The sequence below is a fragment of the Cydia amplana genome, chromosome 15 (assembly GCF_948474715.1).
Source record: "Cydia amplana chromosome 15, ilCydAmpl1.1, whole genome shotgun sequence".
In the NCBI taxonomy this organism is placed as follows: Eukaryota; Metazoa; Arthropoda; class Insecta; order Lepidoptera; family Tortricidae; genus Cydia; species Cydia amplana.
Genome location: NC_086083.1, coordinates 11,720,891 through 11,745,877, shown reverse-complemented (window position 1 = coordinate 11,745,877; position 24,987 = coordinate 11,720,891). Strand labels below are relative to the sequence as shown.

Genomic DNA, 24,987 nt, shown 5'->3' with positions numbered 1-24,987 from the left:
ACAAAACTCTTCATAATTATTGTTACTTCAGCTTCATGTACTTATTAAAAGGATAGGCACCTGCCTATTAAAAAGAGTAGTAAAATATATGTGTACTTCTCAAATATCCTTTTATGCGAGTATAAAACCGTGTTTACCTCCGCTAGTTTTCATGGCAACGATTTTACGCATACATACATAATTTACTCCTACCAGTCCTGTCGTATAAATGCAATATGACAATATGTGCCTTTATGTTTAGCACGCAAAGCATACCACATTGAAAATTCATAAACCTTATTAAAAGGCTATAAGGCTCATCTATGTTTAACTGTGTTGCTCTAAGTACAGTCCCCAGTGCTTTAAATACCGAGATGGGGAATTGTAAATTGTAATCAACTGCAGTAATGGCATTACGTTTGCAAATCGCCCAGATGGTATGTGTAGGCTTGTTTACATTACTGGTCCGATGGGCGATGTTGTTAATCTGTACTTTTTCATCTGCAGTTTATTAAATGCTGTATAGTATATTTAATACAAAATAAAAAAGGTTAAACCGCTAGAGGCGTCTCAGCGTGTTTTAACATTTTAAAAATACGAGTAAATAGTGGATGAAGCAATAAACATTTATTTTGAAATCGTAGAGATAATGCATAAATTATATATGGTTATCGTTGACGTAGACGTGTGTGTTTAAATAATATTTATCGTCTTAGCTTTTAATGCCACTATTAAGTGACTGTCGTATAAAAGAGATAAAGTACGTTTAGGTACTGTATATTAGAGTAAGTGCCATTCCATCTTAAGTACCCACGTCGCTATACTTGCTGTATAGAAAAGTGGATACTTATGTAAGGGATTTAACTGTACTGAACAAATTCCAACAGTACCCAAGTAATGAATATGTTTGGTATAGTTAGAACGGTAAACATTTTACACAACCAGGATATAAATTTAATATATTATGACCAGGGGTTAGATTTACCTAATATATAACAATGAAATCTTTTTAAACTGACAATTCGTAAACTTTATTGCAATAATAGCAATGGTTAGGTTTGTTGCCCTTAGTTTAACTGAGTAGGATACAAATGTTAAAAAACAATATTTGTCGACGTAAACTATGATAATTTGCATACTTCAATCATACTTCTATGCCACTTTTCTTATGCCGGTGAAGTTCTTAATCTCCAATTTAAGTCAAGGTATCTGCTTGCCGTCTAACGGTCCATACGCTTCATTGCCAGCGTATAAGAAAGGAGACAACAAATTACCATCAGAATCGCTCTCAAAGTGTTGTTTTTGTTATACCCGGTCATAATATTTTGGACTAACTAAAGTATCTATATTCCAGTATGCTCATCCACAACCTCCGTAACGACGACGTCCACTACATCACGTCACGACCCGGACCTGCTTCGTTCAGAAGTGACGCAGGCAAGAGGGCGCGTCGCGCAGCTGAGGAAAGAGTTGAGGCAGGCGAGAGCTGAGGTCGCCTGCGCGAGGAGGGGTGTGGATACGCTTGCTGAGTAAGTTTCAAAATTATTCTCATTTCCGTGGTTGTCACGTTCACGGTCACTACCGTGGAATTAATCACTCATTCTCATTGTACTAAAAACTTTATTTGGGTTAGTTTTAAGAGATCCCACAACATTCATGGTGACTGCGCCGGTTTATGCACGGTAGTTACGTCCAAGGTAGTGACTATGTGGAACTTGTGGTATTGCCTCATCCACGAACCCATACTATATACATATGTAGTAGGAAGTACTTAATAAAACTGTTCTATCTTTTTTCAGAGTGGAACAAAAGCTAAGCGCCCAACAAGGATGCTACAACATCACCGAAGCTCAGGCGATCATGACAGAGCTCAAAAACATCCAAAAATCCCTCACCTCAGGAGAGAAAGAGCGAGCAGACCTCATGCAATCCCTAGCCAAACTTAAGGATGACTTGACGAGATTACAACTCGGAGATGCCTCTCCAGACCTTTCAACCTTAAGCCTTCCTCAAGAGAAACTTAGCACTGCCTCACAAACAGACTTATGCGCAGACCTAGTACCAATAGGTACGCGGTTAGCAGAAATGGCAAGAGTACGCCTACAATATGACGAAGCTAGAAAAAGAATACAACAGATCCAACAACAATTAGCAGATTTAGAGGACAAAGTCCAACCCGGTCAAGCGGAGTCCGACAAAGACCGCTTGCTACTATTCCAAGAGAAAGAACAGCTGCTTAGAGAACTTAGAAGTATAACCCCTAGGACACGGTCCAAACAGGAAATGACTGACATACAAATTGAGTGTAAAAGATTAGAACAGGACTTGAAAAACGCCTTTGAGATGTCAAATAAGTGTATAGCGGATCGATTGAGGCTACATGAAGAAAAACAATTGTTGCTTCAACAACTAAAAGATGCTTTAACGTCTATGACGACTCTGGAAGGGCAGTTGAAGACTTTATCCGCTAGTACACTGTCGGTTTCAAGTAGTTCGAGCCTCGGGTCTCTTTCTACGGCCAGTAGCAAAGGATCCTTGAGCTCTGGGATCAGTTTCACTGATATATACGGGGGTTCGCAGATCGCTAGCTCATTCCAGGCAGACAAGCCTATTGATATGGTTGACCTGCATAGAAGGGTTGAGAGGTAAGTTCACATATTTTACCTCATATCTATTATAACTCATAATTTTACAAACTTTGTCTTTAAACTGCAATGGTTCTGTTATTGGACGTAGGTCTCTACACACCTCTCAAAAGTTAACCTAAGTTATAAAGCCGACTTATTGATTATTTTTCCTTCTGGTCACGGATTCAGCGAGACTTTTACCAGTTGATCTAGACATTTAGTTTTAACACCATTCCATCTGAGTTAATCAGTGCCTTTTTTCCACTGCAGGATGTAGCAACTAAACGACTGACAAATTGTAGCTCCGACTTAAAGTCCAAATGATAATTATTAGTAGTTAATTCTTATGAAAAAGCGCTGGTGGCCTAGCGGTAAGAGCGTGCGACTTGCAATCCGGAGGTCGCGGGTTCAAACCCCGGCTCGTACCAATGAGTTTTTCGGAACTTATGTACGAAATATCATTTGATATTTACCAGTCGCTTTTCGGTGAAGGAAAACATCGTGAGGAAACCGGACTAATCCCAATAAGGCCTAGTTTACCCTCTGGGTTGGAAGGTCAGATGGCAGTCGCTTTCGTAAAAACTAGTGCCTACGCCAATTCCTGGGATTAGTTGCCAAGCGGACCCCAGGCTCCAATGAGCCGTGGCCGAAATGCCGGGACAACGCGAGGAAGAAGAAAGTAGTTAATTCTTATGATTCCCTTCTTATTTACCTAAAGATTACTCCGCGGAACAAGCTACACGGCCGAAAGCGCGACGCCCGGAGCCGGAAGCGGCTCCCAACCCTCGCTGTCACCACGCAGCAGCCTGTCCTCCGCCAGCCCCCCACCCCCTCCCCCGTCTTACACCCAGGTGGAGATGCAGAGGCGCCAGCAGAGGGAGCTGGAGGAGAAGCTAGCGGAGATGAGGATAGGCGTCGCTGGACTTAATGAGATCACAGGCCTTGCGACAAGTAAGTTACTTAAGAAAAAAATACATAGAGTGCTCACTCCATACATCAGTTTTAGTACCAAAAAGACTATTAGCATCTAGCATCGAGTAGCGGAACTATCAGTACTGCTACTTGACACTATTGTCAAGTATTATTGTTGTATTGTGTTGTGTACATCTATATGTAGCACCGACCGGAAAGTCTTATGCTGTTGAGATAAGACTTTCCGGTCGGTGCTACATCTATTGTGAAGTAGCAGTACTGATAGTTCCGCTACTCGATGCTAGATGTAGACACTGAAATTAATAGTCTGAACTGATGTATGGAGTGAGCAGCCTTGTCTTTCTCTATGCTATCGTCTAATTTTTCGCTTAGCAGTGTGCCCTCCGAATATGATGCACTGAACTTTGTCAGCGTCGTGGCATTGTTTACAGTTGGCCAAGTCTGTAGGTGTTACACAGAGAAGTTAAGAATTGTTTGTTTTCCAGTACCAGTACAACTGCAAGGCCCGGGTCGGCCTTCTGAGCCGCTGTCGCCAATATCAGAGACCCCGCCACCGCCGTTATCGCCCAGGACTCCCTCTTCTAGTGGTCAGTATACACATGATCAGTCAGTCAGTCCGCGCGAGACTTACCATATGCCTAATAGACACTGGCATGCCCCACACCTTGAAGGAGGAGCATGTAGTAGGTATATTCTGGCCTAATTTACCATTTTTACACCAAATGCCATACAAGAAAAGGCTTCATTCCATTTTTTTTAATCTGTCAGCTCCCACGGCTCACGCTTATGGTGACGTCATATCGTGGGATTCGACAGGTTAAAGTGTATATGACAAGGCCTTAATTTCCTTATCTTAGAAGCTAGAAGCTTGGGGTCGAAATCTGATCTTTAAAATAAAAAAAGCGGCCAAGTGCGAGTCGGACTCGCCCATGAAGGGTTCCGTATTTAGGCGATTTATGACGTATAAAAAAAAACTACTTACTAGATCTCGCTCAAACCAATTTTCGGTGGAAGTTTACATGGTAATCTACATCATATATTTTTTTTAGTTTTATCATTCTCTTATTTTAGAAGTTACAGGGGGGGGGGGGACACACATTTTACCACTTTGGAAGTGTCTCTCGCGCAAACTATTCAGTTTAGAAAAAAATGATATTAGAAACCTCAATATCATTTTTGAAGACCTATCCATAGATACCCCACACGTATGGGTTTGATGGAAAAAAATTTTTCGAGTTTCAGTTCGAAGTATGGGGAACCCCAAAAATTTATTGTTTTTTTTCTATTTTTGTGTGAAAATCTTAATGCGGTTCACAGAATACATCTACTTACCAGTATAGTTCTTGTAGTTTCGGAGAAAAGTGGCTGTGACATACGGACGGACAGACAGACGGACAGACGGACAGACGGACAGACAGACAGACAGACAGACAGACAGACAGACATGACGAATCTATAAGGGTTCCGTTTTTTGCCATTTGGCTACGGAACCCTAAAAAGCATGACCTGGTTAAGAGCGTTATGACGTATCTTCATCATCGAAACTATGGATTCAATGTTCCTTATGATTTAACTAAATTATGATATAACAAACACAACCATTGGTTGACAGGTACAAACACTAGATCAGTGTCGGCAGCAGTAAGCGACGAGTCGGTGGCTGGAGATTCTGGTGTGTTTGAGGCGGCGCAAGCAGGCGATGCCAGCGCAGGTATGATATCTTAATTGACCAAATACCTTGAATTTCCTGTACCGATTCACTTCTATCTTATACTTATAAAAGAAAACTAATAATGCTGATTGAAGAACTAAAAGTGGATTCAATCAGATTGTCATGATTGACTAATATTATTTTAGCTTCTAGGACCTTGTTATCATTTAAAAGACTTAAAAAAAAAAGACTTATATCTGTATTGATTTTTCTTTCTTTTGCCATCAATCGAGAAATTTGTTTCTACAGTAGTGTTTAAAAATATTATGAGTATTTTTGTATTATATCGTCGTACCGCGATCTAGTTTGGGGTAAACCAATGTTTTTAGTTAACCACGTAATAAATTGTATAGGTAGACTTAAAACGGGGTCCTAATAACATATTATGTTCTGTTACAGTGAACAGTACGCAAATTGAGATCAAATTGCGCTACTGTATTGAAGACAGTGCACTGGAGATCAGCATACTGCGGGCACGGAACCTCAACGCGCTCTTCATTGATGTTGGCACTGAAGTGTAAGTTTATTTTATTTTAGAAACGTAGCGTCTATTTATTATAGCTGACGAAGTGTAGTTTCCACCGATTTGCCATTGTAGTTGTTTGGTAGACATGCGTTTTTCTAAACTATTGTTTAGTTATGAATGAGCTGTGAGGCGAGTCATTGTAAAATAAAATATTGAACCATTTTTAGCAATCCACTCAGAATAGATCCTTTACATGGTTCGCTAATAGCCATTCTTTCGGTAATTTATACTCAACCACCAAATAATTTTTCTCAAGGAATCATTTTTCTAGACTCTGCGAAGGTTTTAGTTTATCGTGATTAGATGAATAATACTAAATGTATGTATATTTATTACAGTGCGGTGCTAGGCGCCCTAGTAATCGGCGGTGGAACGTGCGGCATCACGTTCAGCAGCGCGTCACTACCGTGGCGCGGAACTACGCTTGCGTGGCGTCACGTGGCGCGAGCCAGCGTGGCGGGCACCCGCGCTCTGAGGGCTGCCACGTTGCAAGTCAATCTCGTGTGCCGGGCTGAATGCTTGGTGAGTTTTGTAAATGCTAACTCAGCTACATATTGGAGCGGAGACATGATGCTGACGTGTCACGTCCATGGTGCGTTATTACCGTGGCGTGACATTCCCATGGCGTCTCATTTCCGTGCCTTATAATTTCTATGATAGGTACGTCATGACCGCGGCGAGTCATTGTAGTAATGACGCACTACACTATAATCTATTTCTAAATTAGACTGGATACTCATTGGTTCATTCATATTTAAAACGCTAAAACTGCTTTTGCGACATAAAAAAATGCAGGCTAGTTTATTAGTTTACATCAGGAGTTTATAAAAGAATAATGAATGTCTTTCTAGTATTTTAATGTATTAACTTTCGTATGATGACAACTAGCCAAATTTGAGTATTCGGCTTCCCAGCCTCGAGTGCCATGTGAATTTCCAAGGCGAGAGCGATTCAACCTGATTCACTCTCCACTTCCCTAATTTTCAACCTTAAAATACCCGCAATAAGACTGATTTTCCTTTCCAGGGTTGCGCCCAAGTGAGTCTAGCGGATTTCGACCCGGACGCGGTGTCCCAGAAATGGTACAACGTGTTGAGCTTCAGATGTATGAGGAGGGATGAGAGCTCGGATGAATCCACGGTTATATCTTCGCAGACGTCTACTCTCACTAGGAATAGAGGTCAGTTTACAACAGTCCGACTTATTGAAAAATTACCGTATATTGTAACCTGAAATATAGGCTAGTGTCTAATATTATAGGCAAACTTGTTTAATTCCCGTGGTCATGTAGCTTTTTTATCAGATTTTTTAGCAAATGACTAGCTTGACGGTAGAAAATCATTTGGTGGTTCTAATCAAAGACCATATTTTATTTTAAGTAAATACAAATTTATTTTGTAGATTGTTGAAGTCTGAACGGCGTAAGAACATACTCAGATGTCGTGTTCATGATTACCAATGGAAATATATTTAATTCTATGGAAAGACTTTTAATCTGACCGTTAACTGGCAAGGGTTTGAAATAGAAAACATAGCTTAAATGGAATATATTTTTCTTTCAGGTCCAGAGAGTATGACCGGTGCGGAGTGTAACGTGGATTGCGGAGAGAACTCAGCCTCTGAAGATGAGGAGTCCAGGGAACCGCTTAATCAGGTAATTCTTCATCGTCATATCAGTAGAGACAAGTTTACTGGAGTCCGGCAAGCTAACGCGAGTTTGGTGCAATAAATAATGAAAGTGCCGCTATAAATATCATATTTTTATAGGCCGTCCGTCTCTTGCCCTTAGCAAAAGATCTCATAATGCCTCATCGTTTAAATTTTAATTAAAAGCTGCCTTATTAAATGTAATATCTACAGAAATATTTAGTTCATAGTCATTTCAAAATAGGCCTGTCCTCAGCAGTGGGTATTCCTTGGGTCATTATCACTTTTGTCACTTCCGTGGATGTCACTGCCGTGGCATCAACGCGGGACACCCATGGAACTGTCTGTGTGCACACAAAGTGAAAGGAAGTATGGCGATCGCTTACTTTGTCATTACCAAGTCAGTGCAAACTTAGAGTAGATGCAATCTATATCCACAGAAATGACACTCATGGAAGTGACAGGTGTAAGGTGTAGGTAATTCAATGAGATTAACGTACGAATATATAGTCAGATGAAATGTGTTAACTCACATTTATAGACGGGTCTAACGCGAATTTTATTCACATACCTTTATTTACCGACGTTTCGACACTGGTCATGGTCAAGGCTAACTGATGTCTCAGCAAAATGTCAAAACAGAGATTTGTGCAACTACCCGACGAAAAGTGTATGAAAAAGTTTGGTGTAGACATCACATTTTCAAACCACCCGCCGCGACCATGACCAGTGAAACCTGTGTCGAAACGTCGGTAAATAAAGGTATGTGAATAAAATTCGCGTTAGACCCGTCTATAAAATGTGAGTTAATATGTGTTCAAAACGCGAAAGTTTTAAATATTATATATGAAATGTGGTTTTATAATCGGTATTATGTTATTTTAAATCTCAATTTATTTCTCCAACAGATAGTAGAAGAGGATTCCCTAGAAGACTACATTCCTGAAGACGAACTAGCGTTAGAAGAAGAGTACCTACACCCGTCCACGGCCGAGAAAGAGACGAACACTGAGTGCAACTTCTGCCCGGAGGGAGCGAGACAGCTGCATAGGAGGTACGTGTCGAGATGCGATAGTAAGGGATGGGCTGAGGCTTCTGTGACTAATTTGGTGTGGAAAACATCAACATTCCTTTGGGTTTCGGAGACGGTGGTTAAATAAATTTCAACAGTCGCCATCAGATATATCGAAGCGGCCAAGGTATTCACAATATCTGAACAAGCACTCTAACGCCTTGACAATAGAGGTGTGCTCAGATATTTGCGAGCACCTTGGCTGCTCCGATATATCTGATGACGACTGTATATAGGTACCTAATGAAATTTTATTTTATTTTAAATCAAAAATAAGTAAAACGCTCTGAACTGTTTACAAATGGCGGATTGAATCAAAATGACATGTTCTATCAAGAATAAAGAATTTCCAATGTTTAAATTCATTTTGACTCTTTTTAGGGTTCCGTAGCCAAATGGCAAAAAACGGAACCCTTATAGATTCGTCATGTCTGTCTGTCTGTCCGTCTGTCTGTCCGTCCGTATGTCACAGCCACTTTTCTCCGAAACTATAAGAACTATACTGTTGAAATTTGGTAAGTAGATGTATTCTGTGAACCGCATTAAGATTTTCACACAAAAATAGAAAAAAAAACAATAATTTTTTGGGGTTCCCCATACTTCGAACTGAAACTCAAAAATTTTTTTTTCATCAAACCCATACGTGTGGGGTATCTATGGATAGGTCTTCAATATGATATTGAGGTTTCTAATATCATTTTTTTCTAAACTGAATAGTTTGCGCGAGAGACACTTCCAAAGTGGTAAAATGTGTCCCCCCCCTGTAACTTCTAAAATAAGAGAATGATAAAACTAAAAAAAATTTACATTACCATGTAAACTTCCACCGAAAATTGGTTTGAACGAGATCTAGTAAGTAGTTTTTTTTGAATACGTCATAAATCGCCTAAATACGGAACCCTTCATGGGCGAGTCCGACTCGCACTTGGCCGCTTTTTTTTTATTTTGACACACATGTATTTAACCGAGAATCATATCATAATTCATATGATAACATATCAACTAGGTAAATTAGTATCAAGTAGGTATAAAATGTAAGTAATAGTTGGTAAGTCATAATTTCCGAAGATAACAAACAATCCCAAATTAATATATAGTTGGTCAAACCAATTTGTCAGTCAGTAAGAACCAGGAAAACTATCATCCTTTTTCAACACGCTTTTATTAGGTCGACCTGTATGTAACTAACATGTACCTAATGGAATCTTGCGAGTTAAATTTGATCCACTCGTCGGGTGTAAGTCGGGTGACAATGCAATATTATGGTACCATCGAGCTGATCTGATGATGGAGACAGGAGGTGGCCATAGGAACTCTGTGATGAAACAACGCAACCTAATTGTGTTAGGGGTTTTTAGAATTGTCTCGATGAGTATTAGTTGTATGTCGTAAGAAAAGTACAGTCAGCGATAAAAGCGTGTACCAAAAATTAAATTTTTCCCAAAAACTTATTTTTGTTGCTAGTACTAGTGTAAGACAAAGATAGTATGATTATTGGAATGAGACAGTTTTGACAAACTATATATTAAAAACTAACAAATAGGTGGCGGGTACAGTTAAAATTTACTCTGCAGATATCTGAAATGCTATCGGAGGGTGGAGGCTGACGGGATGCCCCAACACTCGGCATTAGAGAAATAGTTTACGACACCCGTTGTACATAGTTTGTATATAGGTATGTTTACATTGTGGCACGGTGTGATTGCTTTTTACTTTGGCCGGATTTGAGCATTTTGTGATTGTTTTTTTTTTTTTTTTGTATTTTTTGTACAGTTGAGTTCGCAATCATCTTTACAAGACGACGTCAATGATTTATAACTCAAGATAGGTTATAGGCGTTCCAAAACTGAAGCGCTTAACTTGTGACAAATTGGACAAGTTGCCTTTAGACGCGGCTGGACAAGCGAGAAATGCGCACGTGCTAACGAGCTCCCGCACACCGAAAAAGAAAGAGACGACCTTATGCTTAACAACGAGTGTGACAAAGATGGATGGAATGAGAAAATTAATCAAAAATAACAGATTTCTTCGTAGGCACAGAAATAAATATGGAAGTGTTTTTTGTGCTCCTCAAGTATTAGTATAACCTATCTATGGTTATATAATATCATTGGACGACGTTCCAAATATACGCCTTTATAAGACACTGACAATAAGGTTGTCTACAATAAGCTGCAGAGATAAGTGACCCCCCCTTCAAACAAGTTTCTACGCAGGCGGGGTCACCTATCTCAGCAGCTTACTGTGCATATATTTTTGGAACGTTGGCTTGTAAAAATGTTTATGAATTCGAACATACTTTATAGATATGTCGTTATATTTATGACGACATATCGTGTATTACTTTTACGATTTTTCTCTAGTATTTTCAGTCACTGTAGTGGAGATCTAGTTTCTCCGAAACGTGTTGGGTGTAATGCCTAAAAATATGCAAATAAAAACTTACCTATAGTTTAGGTACCTACTTATATGTTTTTGACTCTGACCCATGATGAATTCTCAGTATTTTTGACATTAGGGTACTACTTTTGTTTTCCTTAAAAAAAAACTTTATTAATAGTTAAAAGTAACTATTAAAAAAATACTTTGATAATAACTAATTACATAGTAGGCTTTTTACTATTTATAAACTATCTGGTTTTTAAAAGAACTGCAGCTATTAAATTACATTAAAATATCACTGTGTTAAATAAGATGACATTAAAATCTAGATAGTGTTTTTCAAAACATTGTACTGTAAACCTAAAATTTATTTGACAAATGTCAAAGTGACCGCACAGCTGATCCCATAAATTCCGTTCTGATATAATCTGCTGTCAAAACATTTGGAGCGAGGCCAAAGTATTGCATGCTTCGAAGTATTTATTTATACGTATAATCGCATGGGCAGCATGAGAGGTGGCACAATGTGAATGTATCTACATTTTACTGGATTTCACTTTTACTAACAATCGATATTTTTGATAGATTGTTTAATGTAAATAGTGTAAATTTGTGCGGAAAGAGAAGAGTCGTGGAAGGTATGGGGCCCAATACATTAGAAGTTTTCCACGACTTTTCTCTTTCCGAACAGTCTCCACTTTAAGATTGACTTTTGAAAATTTTGTGCATACATTTTATGATTAAGTAATTAAGTACCTATTGTCTTTTTATACTGCGTTCTGCGAACGAGTGATCAGTTAGGTATATGGTCGTTCAATGATGGTTTGGCGTAGAAAAACGTTCTTAATGTAAGTTTTCTTTAGACTGATGATAACATGAATCTAACAACCTGTGTTTATTAATTTAAAGGTAGATTAGAAAAGCCCAAACATATCAGTGATTGACTGTAAATCAATTCGATGACGGGTACATATCTAAATGGTCATTTTAGTAATTTTATTATTTTTTATTTTTGTAGAAAAAGTCCACAAGTAAGCGCCACTCTGGAGGAGCCACTGGCAACGATCAAGAGGTCTCAGACCTTCTCGCCGCAGCCGCAAAGCATCGGGAACAGGCAGTATATTTGCAGGTAATACAATTACACATTTTTTAAACATATTTTTAGTTAGACCTACATCGTCTCGTAAGAAAACACGGTTAAACGCTCATTTCGAAGGTCGAAAATTCGCATACAAGTTTCGTTACATTACCGTATTTGGTCAATCGATGGAGTTGGTTGTGCCTCAGTTTAGTAGTCGGGAATGTACCAAAATCATTCATTCATTCACTTTCATTCATTCATTCATTCAACCCGAATGCTAGTGCTGCGTCAAGTTAGACATTAAAGAGTGGCGAAAACCCTTTTCGTCCCTGGCGTCATATCTACATTCTCAAGGTTACAACCGTCATTACAAGCAACAAAGCAAATATTTTGTAGTCGGGTCAGCACAGTTTATAATGTATGAGAGCTCTACATGAATTCTCACACTAGAGATTTTTTGAGATGTGATAACCTATGTTGCAAATACTATATTTTTTAAAAAATCTCCACAAAATATGTCACATGGTTTTAATAAATCCAAACTATTATTAAAATAGAAAAAATATATCAAAACATGAATCCGACACTCGAGATTTTTTAATATGCAGTTCTCAAACATATACTCATTATGTATTTATATTTTCTCCCAGCTTGACACCAAAACCAGCTCCCAATAATTTTCTTTATTAAAAATATTTTTTTATATAAAAATAACAACTATGTGTACATAACAATTACATGTTAATTAAGCTCTGTATATTTACTATATCCTACAAAAAAATCTCTCACGTAAATTAATCCATTTAATTACTATTAACCATTTTTGTTTTGAAAATGTTTTCGTTGCTTCGAGAAAATGGACAGTGGGTTTGTTTCTCACTTTCTCAAATCTCTTTCTCATGTTAGTGTAACAACAAAAAATCTCCCACGTATATGTAATATTGTATGGAATAAAACCATTATTAAATCATCCAAGCTATTTAAATTACCCTAAATGGCGGGTACTGATTCACTGTAGAGAACGTTTTATCGACTTCCATATCTCCGTCTCACTTCAATGTTCGCGGCAGACGATTGTTCCGCTTCAACAGCCGAGAGTTCGCGATCCGGTCGACCGTTAATTCTCCCATGACTATCTTACCCAGTTTCATCGCTATGCGTTGCGCGCTTACTTAACACACCTCAGGCCAAGCTCCTATAAAACGCGCAATGCATGCATGCATTGCGGTATCTCCTATACGTCACATATGTCAGCTATGAGGCTATGACAGACTGTGGCAGTTAGTTCCAAACAAGTATACAGACTTGTCTACCCACCATAAAGTTTAGCGTAAAGAGAATATATCACTCCTTAGTGAAAAACCATACGGTTTGTGCGAAGTTGAGCGTTATCATCGTCAATGCTAATAAAGATGATGGTTTGACTTACGGAAATGAATAATATATGTAATATCATTTTATTTTATATTTCCAATTCCCGTTTCATTTACACCCAATATTAAATCATTTTCCGTAATAAAATGCGTATAGAGTCGGACCAAAAAAAGCCTGCAGCGGATTTGATAGCCCACGCAGTGCAAGTGTTGTTTATACGTCATAATTTCATAGAAGTTTGACGTTTAAAATAACACTTGCACTGCGTGAGCTATCAAATCCGCTGCAGACTTTTCTTGGTCTGACTCTATAATTACTGTCATCATCTGTATTTATTTTATTTCTTTAACCCCCGTTATTCATAAACGCGCTACAAACCTCAATTAGCTAATAATAGTAATAATCGTTTGTCCTTATCTGTCACTTTAACTTGTGTATTTGTAAGTAAGGGATAAACATAATTGAACTAAATCAGGCCCGTAAAGTTTATGAATAAAGTGGTTAATCTTTATTGCACAAAAGAAAAACCTTATAGTACAAGAGGCGGACTTAATGCCATAAGGCATTCTCTACCAGTTAACGATGGCTTGTCCTCCGGCCCATTTGATCGATGACCTCCTTTGATTATTTATTTTTAATGGACGCCAAAATCCAGACTTCGAGGAACTTCGATTTTGACATTTACCACAGTAATGCAGTCGGTAGCAATGTCGCGCTTCAAAATTGCTGCAGTCGACTGCATTGCTGTAGAAAACGTGAAAAAGGTCATTCAAAGGGACGACAATAACTTTGAGTTCTTTGTACCTACCGCGTATTTATGCAACTGATACAATTCGAATGGATTACTTTTCTGCCACCACTGTGTAACCAGTTTCTCGTTTCGCGAATCAAAGGGTGAATTCCTTCGGTTTTGGCGCCACATTTTGTAAACAGTTTATATATACGACTGGAAAATATCGTTATGTTGTCTAAATGTCGTGAATGTTTGTTTTTGCATTCCTGTCCGGGTTATTTCGTGAGTATGTTTTGGTGAGTCAACATCTTCATTTGATTTTACGCAATTGTTATTGTTTTTATCTTTAGATTAGTGCACTCGCTGCTACCAAGGTGATCCTTGGTATTTATAGTTTTATAAGATACTTAAATAAGAAAAACGGATTAGTTTGAAGTTTGTTGATGCAAAATAATTTGCCAAGATGCGAATCGCTAAACAGTTTCAACCGCCCGCCGTGGATTATCATCATCGTTAGTAACATAATGAAACGGAAAACAAGAAAAAATTTAATCTTATCACGATATATATATATTTTTTTATTTTTTATTTATTTATTTATTTAGAAACAAACAGTCTTATAAACATGTAGGTAAATAAGCTAAACAGCTAGAATTTTTTATAATGTAGACCTATAGTTTCCTATATGCAAAACATATTTTGTAATAAACTTAATACTATGAAATGCTATCTGAGTAGGTATAACAACTGTAAAAAGTAACAAATAATGAGATATCTTAACCTAACTTTCACACGAATTTAATAAAGAATAGACCTTCTTTTTAAATAACCCTAACGAACTGCCAAATATATCTGCGTTCATACACTTTTCATTATACAACCTGTATATATATGGTAGCAATATATATGGTAGCAATAATATTAGTCTTTGGTAAAGGAAAACTTCATGAGGAAACCTGCATAGGCACATCTGTGAAGAAATTCAAAAGAGTTGTGTGTGTCTTGTGTGAGGTATAACAACTGTAAAAAGTAACAAATAATGAGATATCCTTACCTAACTTTCACACGAATTTAATAAAGAATAGACCTTCTTTTTAAATAACCCTAACGAACTGCCAAATATATCTGCGTTCATACACTTTTCATTATACAACCTGTATATATATGGTAGCAATATATATGGTAGCAATAATATTAGTCTTTGGTAAAGGAAAACTTATATACACCGCGGGATTTAATAACCCGAAAGATTTAAACCAACGATTTTAGAGCCTAATTAGAGTATATAAAGTTATATAACACATAGTCCAAAAACCCTTAATTTAAGAGATATTAATTATTTAAAACAAATCACAAGTAAAAAAATCTCAATTCTAACACACCCTTATGCGTGACGTAGCCACCAACTAATTTTACACGCAGACGCACTAACTACATGGTTATTAGCCAGTTTCACTTAATTAAGTTTGATATCCTACAAAAAGGTTTCACTACCGAAATTTTGTTCTGTTATCAATCACGAGAGTACAAACTATTTACCTTTACGATAACTGGCTGATAGTTTGACGAAAATGACGAAATTGATGTCAATAAAATGACATATTTGATATGTCACACAAGATATGCGCAAGATAATATCTTTAAATTTGATTGACTGTAATAAATAAAATTCATTTAGCGGATATTCACTTTGTGTACGGATTTGGAAACCCGAAGAACTATGTGCTTCCGGCACGACGGACCCACTTCAGCCTAGAAGTTCGTAAATTGGCTAGACGAACAATACCCTGAGAGGTGGATTGGCCGTGGAAGCAACGTCCTAACCTGGCCCGCCCGGTCACCCGACTTAACGCCATTGGTTTTTTTCTATGGGGAACTCTGAAAGATAAGGAAGGAATACTCAACACCAGTGAACTCTGGAGAAGAATTATTAATAAAAATTCGAACGGCTTCCGAAGAAATAAAGAACACTTTTGTAAACCTAAATAATGAAATCCGTTTAAAATTAAATCTTTGTGCTGAAAACGGTGGTACACACTTCGAAAACTTAATTCATTAAATTAATAAAAAAGCGTAATTGTTTAACATAGTTGTTTATTTTACTTTACTCAGTATAAATCAACACATCGAGAATTTAAAATACGTACTGATAAGCATGATCGATATTTTAACAAAAGGTCATTCAAGTAATCATCCCTTTCCAGCTGTAGTATGAGTTAAAACAATAAGAGGCATGTTTTCTTTCGGATATAATCATGGTTAATGGCTTTGGTTACCTCACTCAAAGGAAAAGATTTTATCGCAAAGTTTCAACAATAATAACTGCACTGTACCTACTGTTGTAGTAATTAATAAAGTTTTGATACAATTTGTGGTATTTTGAGGTGCCAATCAATTGAAATAATTTCAACGTAAACATGATCCTAGACATAACTTGACACTTCTTGTCATGGAACACATGTCACTGCATTCGCCGTGCATCGTATGATATCGGAGTGATTCATGAAATGTCATGCTCGCTCTCTGTTTCTCTACTTGAGATTAATTAAAATCGCTCACTCTCTGAATAAAGGTTTGTTCACAAAGAAGCGGTAAATTAATATGATTTAATTTGTACTGAAATAGTAGTTTAATTAAAATATATAATTGGACCCATGTTGATATAACATTATTTACTCGTACTGTCGTCAAAAATACGTGATTTAAATCTTTCGGGTTATTAAATCCCGCGGTGTATAAAATGAAATGATGCATTAATAAAACTTTAGTTAATTAACAATATTATATTAAATCATTAACAACTTTGACAGCACGATCTCTTCGCAGGTAGGTGCTCTACAAGGAGTTTATATTACAACATTATTTCCAAGAAATAATCTCTCATTGTTACGAAAATGTTGGTAGGGTGGCTTTAGGTTACTTTTCGTTCATATCGTCTTGGATATGGGTGAACATGGTGTTAATACACTCAGTATCAATCAACCTGTAAAGATATTGTAGCCTGGCCTTTTCTCGAAAAGTCTTCTAGAAAAATTTACGCTCATGTCGTCTCGGATATGAGTATATTTGGTATCAGTGCATTCAGTATAATATCCTGAACACAAATATATGAGATGACAAGCGCGAAAGTGGTGAGGGTAGTTGCTATGACGCAAATTTTTTACCATTTTTCTTTTAAACATACCATGTGGGGTACCAAATGAAAGGGCCTTGTGAGTAGATCACCAATATATAACACACTGTAACACTTTTACTACTTAATCCAACAAATTATTTGAAAACGTTCAAAATTTTCACAATGAGTTGAATTCCAACTGCTCTAAATTGACTAAGATAACTTGATCCCAAGTTTCCTTGCAATTATACGTAATCGAGGGCCAGGCTCATACTAGTTCTCATGTCGCGATGCGCTAACGCTAACAAAAACTAAGCGTTACGAATTGCTGACATTTGCTTCTTTTAGTTTCACTCTACTCAAGCATCGGATGACAGGATCGTTGAAAAGGGACAAACATATCCTTTGACGTTACGTTACTCTTCTCGTGAATTGTCAAATTTTAAAATTCGAAATTAGCTTTGGAATTTGTCCGGGTGGCTATTCGAAGTATAACTTGGTGGACGGTACTTACTAACCAAATAAGCTTGAGATCCAGTATCATAGATAGTTGTAAGACTTCAAGGGTCTATTTATATCTGACTGTGCATCCTGTATTCTAAACGTTTTGTGAATAGATATAAAAATTGACACCTATCATTTTTCACATAAACACAGACACTTTATGCATTGAATTATTAAACCTTAACGCAATGCCATAAGTCATAAGGTATATTTTCCTAATATACCTTGATGCTAATTCGAACTTTGTTATAAAAGATGTCATTTTATATCATTCGCGCGTGCATTTCACTCGTACTAGATGAAATATGTATTGGTGCGAGCGAGACGGTTGGGCGAATGATAACAAAATGATATCTTTTTGACATCTTAAATAAAGTCTGACTTGGCCTCTGTGGAAGCCTGGAAATACAGCATACTTCATTGACTTTTTATGCTGGAAATTGATTTAATAATTGCGAGAAAAATAAGTATGTTATTCTTCAATAATTTGTACAGTTACTGTCAAAAAACTAGAAGTGTCCATTAATTGTGTAGAACATTATTTGCTGTTTGTTTCCAATATCATGCTGCTATTCTGCGAATATAGCAGTTCCTCAGGCAGATAAATTAAACATGATCGAAACAAATACTATTAACCACAATAGTAAACTTTTCTCTCAGTGTGGGATATTCTCGGTCATGAAAAACTTACAAAGTTATTGTTTTTTTCATTAAATCTATAATTAATATTATTGTCGGGAGAAATTCTGACCGTGTAGTCGTGTAAGCTTCATAGTCCATTCTTCAAAAAATCTCTAGTGTGAAATTACTGTTTAGGTAGTATAAAATATAAAATAAAAAAAATGTTATTTCTCAAAAACGGGAACAGATATCAAGTTGTTAATTCGCAGCCGGGTATTCAGTATGATATATAATTCACCCGTGTAGAAACATTTGACTGTGCAATTAATGTAACTTTAACTTTATATTGACTCCACTATTGATATTTTTAGGGTTCCGTACCTCAAAAGGAAAAAAAAACGGAACCCTTATAGGATCACTCGTGCGAGTCGTGCGTCTGTCTGTCTGACCATCCCCCCCCCCCCCCTTTATCTCCGAAACGACTGGGTCTCAAATTTTGAAAAAATACACAAAATAGTTCTTTACCTATTAGAAATGTTTAACCGGTTAAACCTGGAGTTACCATGATTACCAGTTCAATTTGACACTTGGTTAACGATTTAATAGCTTAACCCCGGGTTTGTGGGATGGTGCAAGGCCTAAATGTATCTGTTATTTTCCAGACTAAACCGCTCCGAGTCGGACTCGTCCATGGCGTCCCGCGCTCGCCGCCCCGCGCCTCCCCCCCCCGCCGGCATCCCCTTCGACCGCAGCGTGCGCGAGCGCCGATCTCTCAGGTATACTACATTTCAAATACCAAGGCCCGATTGCACTTGAAACTTAACAATGGGGCTCATAATGTTTGCCTTTTGTTATCTAATTTGGAGCACTTCTAAATACTTCAAATTGGCACGCGTCGGTGCAATCTGCATTGTTTAAAAGGCGTTTAAGCAAAAGGGTCTAGCCAGGTATCTTTTGTTATCACTAATCCTATTGTTAACGCCCAATGACCGTCTCAAGTGCAATCGGGCCTTGGTATTTGAAATGTAGTATAACACTTACAACTTTTCATACACAAGAAACTTACATTTTTACACAAGTTTACATTTGATCATGCCATTTGCATGTGCTTCATGTCTCTACTTTAGGTATATCTACATGCCAAGATTTATTTTTCACCTCAGCAGCTCGAACAAGGGTACTTGAGACAAAATGAGCAAAGTGCTATTTTGCTCACTGTTTTTAAGTAGCAAAGTACCCTTGTTCGAGCTGCTGAGGTGAAAATTTAATTGTTGGTATATCTTAAGAAAACATGAGTGAATAGAGGTAAGTGATGAAGAAGGAATACATTTTTCGGGTTCTCTAATATGTTCTCACTGCTGAGGTGAAAAGTATTGTGAACTACACGAGATCAAAGTTATTTACATCTCGTGCGCTTTTGAGTCCCTTACTACGCTCAAGATTCTAAATTAGATTCACTCGCTACGCTCGTGAATCTAGTATAGAATCTTTCGCTTGCACGGGACTCAAAATAAGCACTCGAAGAAATATCAAACTTTGATCTCTTGTTGTACAAATAACTATTTTCGCTCCTCATCTTAGCGTTGTTTCTTTTACATTCAAAAGAAGCATGGAGTCCGTTTTCGGCAACCGTATCCTATGAATTGCTGCAGGAACTGGTTTTTATGCTATCTGACCTTCCAACTCCGAGGGAAAACTAGGCTTTATGGGAACTAGGTTGATTTGCTTACGATGTTTTTCTTTAACGAATAACTAACTGATATATATACTTGGTCAACCAGATCATGACAGTAGAAAAAGGCGGCAAATTTGAAAAAAGTAGGCGCGAAGGGATATCGTCCCATAGAAAATTTGAATTTCGCGCCTTTCTTTACTGACAAGATTTGCTTGACCAGCTATAGTAATATCCCTACAGCTACGCCACCAACGTTCAAGGAATTGTTAACCTTTTCAACGCCGTGTCAAACACAAAAGCTGTCACTCAGACGCCACGTCATTAAAGTGTCAAAACTGAAGTTTAACTTTATGTATATGCACGTAGGTCTATGTTGCTCTGTGGTATGTGAGAACTCTTTGGCGTTGAACCTACGGTGCGGATATATCGGTCATTGGCGTCCAAAAGGTTAAAACTGTAACTGTAATTGTGTTTTCCTTCCGCCAGATGGGGCCGCGTGGCAGGCGGCGCGGCGCGTCGCACGCGCACCCGCAGCGCGCGGACCTCGCTAGACCTCGCACTGGACCTCAGCGCGCAAAACACCAAGCTCGCTGACCTGAGGACCGAGATCGCCCATCTGAGCCAGCTGAAAAGGAGGTACGGTTGATAACGCATTTAAATACATTATAGGTACAGTCCGCACACGAAGTGAAACGGGGAGTTGTCATAGGGGAAGTCTAAGCCATTTTTTTCAAACAGTCTTTCAGTCTAACTCTTTAGAAATATATATTCTTGTCTCACTTGTTTTAAGTCACTCGCGCGACATATACCTGTAAACCGTAAAATTATTCAACGTTAGTATGTCTCACAACAGTTTAAATTCGACCTAATCAAAACTTTGGAATGTAACTTTTGAGAAGAAACGCAGCGTAATATTAACATAATTTCATTGAAGTAAAAAAAGTACAAAGAAAATTATCTGTTATTCAATTAACAGTTGCCACAAGATACAACCTGACACCTTTTTTTTAGCGTACCATAATTTTTTTCTTGAACGACCACGTAAGACCTCATCAACATTATCAGATCTAATACCTTTAAACGAGCAATTCTTGTTTATTTATTTATTTATATATATATATATATATATATATATATATATATATATATATATATATATATATATATATTGGGGATCACGGAAACGGCTCTAACGATTTCGATGAAATTTACTATATGGGGGTTTTCGGGGCCGAAAAATCGATCTAGCTGGAAAAATGCGCATTTGTGAGTTTTTATATATATATATTTTTTTTAATTTATTTAATCCAAAACAAAATTACAGTGTAATTATTGCACTTATCTGCCAAACTGCATAACAGTTATATATGTTTTCCGAGCAGCTCGGTCTCCCAGATATTTGTAAACTAATGGAACATAGCCCAAGCCTTCTCGCGCGTGAGAGGAGGCCTGTGCCCAGCAGTGAGACGTATAAAGGCTGAATTATTATATTATTATATGATTATATTAATGGAACATAATTTAACAGACTAGAAGAGGCGTGCGCCCGCGGCGACCCGGCCATCGCGTCGTGGGTGTCGGAGGACGACACGCTGCGCCGCCTCGTGGCGCCGGCCGAGCCCAACGAGCGCGCCGCCAAGCTGCTGCACCGCACGTGCCGCGAGATCTACCGCCTCAGGAAGTCTCGCCAAGGCGGCCGTCGGCCAGACCTCGTCACCTTCAAGTGAGTTACTTCGGTTATTTTCAATGGGTTTTGCCATATGGTGTACTGATCTGGGGTAAATCATGGCTCAATCTGTCATTCTGCCTCGAGATCTACTGTCAAAGGAAGTCTCGCCAGGCTGCCGGCCCGACCTCGTCACCTTCAAGTGAGTTACTTCGGTTATTTTCAATGGGTTTTGCCATATGGTGTACTGATCTGGGGTAAATCATGGTTCAATTTCTCATTCTGACACGAGATTACCTTCAAAGGAAGTCTTACCTACTGTCAAAGGAAGTCTCGCCAGGGCGGCCGCTGGCCAGACCTCGTCACCTGCAAGTGAGTTACTTCGGTTATTTTCAATGTGTTTTGCCATATGGTGTACTGATCTGGGGTAAATCATGGTTCAATTTCTCATTCTGACACGAGATTACCTTCAAAGGAAGTCTCGCCAGGGCGGCCGCCGGCCAGACCTCGTCACCTTCAAGTGAGTTACTTCGGTTATTTTCAATGGGTTTTGCCATATGGTTTACTGATCTGGGGCAAATCATGACTCAATCTATCATTTTGCCTCGAGATCTACCGTCAAGTGAGTATACTACTTCGGTTTCAATGTATTTTGCCACTAACCTGGGGCAAATCATGGTTCAATTTCTCATTATGACAAGAGATCTACCTACTGTCAAAGGAAGTCTCGCCAGGGCGGCCGCTGGCCAGACCTCGTCACCTTCAAGTGAGTTACATAGGTTACCTTCAATGTGTTTTGCCATATGGTGTACTGATCTGGGGTAAATCTTGGTTCAATTTCTCATTCTGATACGAGATCTGTCAAAGGAAGTCTCGCCAGGCTGCCGGCCCGACCTCGTCACCTTCAAGTGAGTTACTTCGGTTATTTTCAATGGGTTTTGCCATATGGTATGCTAACCTGGGATAAATCATGGCTCAATCTATCATTCTGCCTCGAGATATACCGTAAAAGGAAGTCTCGTCACCTTCAAGTGAGTATACTACTTCGGTTTCAATGTATTTTGCCACTAACCTGGGGTAAATCATGGTTCAATTTCTCATTCTGACACGAGATTACCTTCAAAGGAAGTCTGGCCAGGGCGGCCGCCGGTCAGACCTCGTCACCTTCAAGTGAGTTACTTCGGTTATTTTCAATGGGTTTTGCAATATGGTGTACTGTTCTGGGGTAAATAATGGTTCAATTTCTCACTCTGACACGAGATCTGTCAAAGGAAGTCTAACCAGGGCGGCCGCCGCGCCGGCCCGATCTCGTCACCTTCAAGTGAGTATACTACTTCGGTTTCAATGTATTTTTCCATATGGTGTGCTAACCTGGGGTAAATCATAGCTCAATCTATCATTCTGCCTCGAGATCTACCGTCAAAGGAAGTCTTGCCAAGGCGGCCGCCAGCCCGACCGCGTCACCTTCAACAGTTACTTCGGTTATGTTCAATGTGTTTTGCTTTAAGGTGTACTGATATGGGGTCATGGTCCATGGTCCATGGGAATCATGGTCCAATCTATCATTCTGCCACGGGATCTACCGCCAAAGAAAATCTCGCCAAAACTTCTGACCAAGAAGCTAACGCAGCATTTTCTTTACAGGGAAAAAATGGCTTTCTTCACCCGCCCGAAATCCACCGTGCCGGTCCTAGACGGGGAAGCCGAAGAGATCTCAGAGGACGAGTGGGAAGACGAGCTGGAAGAACGCCGAACTCCAGACGGACGCTCCTCCAAGACCTCCTACGAACTCCGTCGAGACCAACGGTGCAGTGACGTCAGGGAAGAAAAAACTGAAATATTGGAAGAAGCGGCGAAAGACACTCAAGAAGTAGTCGAATGCAAGAACCCCTGTCTGAATCGGCTAGAAGCGGTGCAGGACCAGGAAAAGACTGAAGAGGATAGGTATGAATTTGTCGTAGATCGAGCTTTAGGTGTTCAAGTCTGAATGTATGGATCGGTAAGTGTATATTGGTTTAGACGGTCCAGAATGGATGTGTTTTTAAGCGTGACCCCACACTAGCGTCTGCCAAGCGTCGGCGTCTAGTCAACTAAACTGATGCAACTATTGGCGCAACTGCGCAGTGACGCTATTTTCCATAGCGCTGACTAGACGCTGACGCTCTAAAGACGCCAGTGTGGGGTGGCCTTAAGGGTATTCAAATGGTTATTTAATGCAATTTCGAATTAATTGAATTTGTAGTTGCATGAAATAATAAGTTGAGCCTTGAGTTATAGGAAAGATCTTCGAAAGTTAGGGCACCATATAAAATAATAATATTGCAAATTTGTTCTGTGATTAATATTGCCTATTGAGATTTCTGGAATGAAGACTGACGAAAGATAAGCTATTATGTATTATTATTGGAAATCTAATTAATAATTATATATAAACTCATATATGCGTTCGTCCATATGAAAAGTGGCTTTAAGTTTGCACTGTAATGCCTTTCGCCATAGGAACGGACGCAAACATTTCTAAATAGTATCGTGCAAAGTAGAGTGCCATACAGATGAATCTTGAAGAAAATATGTATGTATAATTTTATACCTTTAGATTAAATTGGTATAAAAAGAAATAAGTTAAAGTGGAGTCCAGACGAGACAATTTTTCGCCAATCTGATGAAATTGTCCGATCGAATCAGGCCGTGCAAACGCCAATTTAATTCCCCGATCAAATCAGCAGGTGCCGACACAAAAATGCCAATTTTCGAAGTTAGTACCTATGGAATGCAAATTGGTGATTAAATTGTGTACGCGTGGACGCTAGATGAGATTGGCGCCAATTATTTTCCTGATCAAATCGGTCGATTTATTTTACACCAATAGAGTCTAATCGTATGTATATTTAAATGGACCTTATGTATTGTACAAAAACGTGCCTTATTATTGGTGCCTTGGGAGACTTGTGCCATAGAAAGGCATTCTGGGGGTACAAATAGTTGTATGGAGAGTCACAAAATATATGCCAAACATTTTAATGTAATTAGACGGTATACGGCGGTTATGCGACTATTTCATTTTGTAAATACGTAATGTCTTGAAGCGATGGCCCACCGAAATAGTTTGCTGACTAGACTTTCCACCGAAATATACACAGTGTATGAATAGAAGTAGGTTATTCGCGTTTGCGTGACAGATCCTTACATTTATTGCACTCAAATGGTGTATAACAAGCTAATATTCCCGAATAGGAGTTTTATGGTACGCGTGCGTAGATAACCTACTTTTCCTTGTTCACTATGTAATATGATTTGATAGGCCAAAAATGCTTTTGTAAATACAGGCTGCATATATGTTA

General features: G+C 38.6%; 1 protein-coding gene across 3 annotated transcripts in view; it reads left to right on the top strand.

Annotated features, from left to right (window-relative positions):
* The window catches only part of LOC134654554 (protein kibra), a 118,663-nt gene extending 94,944 nt beyond the window's left edge, over nucleotides 1-23,719 (top strand). Inside the window, exons 3-17 of one of the 3 annotated variants that reach the window (XM_063510008.1) lie at nucleotides 1,334-1,508; nucleotides 1,779-2,624; nucleotides 3,325-3,557; nucleotides 4,025-4,126; nucleotides 5,152-5,250; nucleotides 5,650-5,767; nucleotides 6,115-6,298; nucleotides 6,803-6,956; nucleotides 7,339-7,430; nucleotides 8,332-8,477; nucleotides 11,896-12,006; nucleotides 18,968-19,081; nucleotides 20,467-20,616; nucleotides 21,509-21,703; nucleotides 23,291-23,719. In XM_063510008.1, coding sequence (XP_063366078.1) covers nucleotides 1,334-1,508; nucleotides 1,779-2,624; nucleotides 3,325-3,557; nucleotides 4,025-4,126; nucleotides 5,152-5,250; nucleotides 5,650-5,767; nucleotides 6,115-6,298; nucleotides 6,803-6,956; nucleotides 7,339-7,430; nucleotides 8,332-8,477; nucleotides 11,896-12,006; nucleotides 18,968-19,081; nucleotides 20,467-20,616; nucleotides 21,509-21,703; nucleotides 23,291-23,633 — 3,062 coding nt within the window. In that variant the 3' untranslated portion in view covers nucleotides 23,634-23,719. Of the gene's footprint in view, nucleotides 1-1,333; nucleotides 1,509-1,778; nucleotides 2,625-3,324; nucleotides 3,558-4,024; nucleotides 4,127-5,151; nucleotides 5,251-5,649; nucleotides 5,768-6,114; nucleotides 6,299-6,802; nucleotides 6,957-7,338; nucleotides 7,431-8,331; nucleotides 8,478-10,069; nucleotides 10,171-11,895; nucleotides 12,007-18,967; nucleotides 19,082-20,466; nucleotides 20,617-21,508; nucleotides 21,704-23,290 lie in introns of those variants that run through there. The other 2 variants (XM_063510009.1, XM_063510010.1) reach the window with 2 other exon arrangements.
* Nucleotides 23,720-24,987: the final 1,268 nt, after the last annotated feature.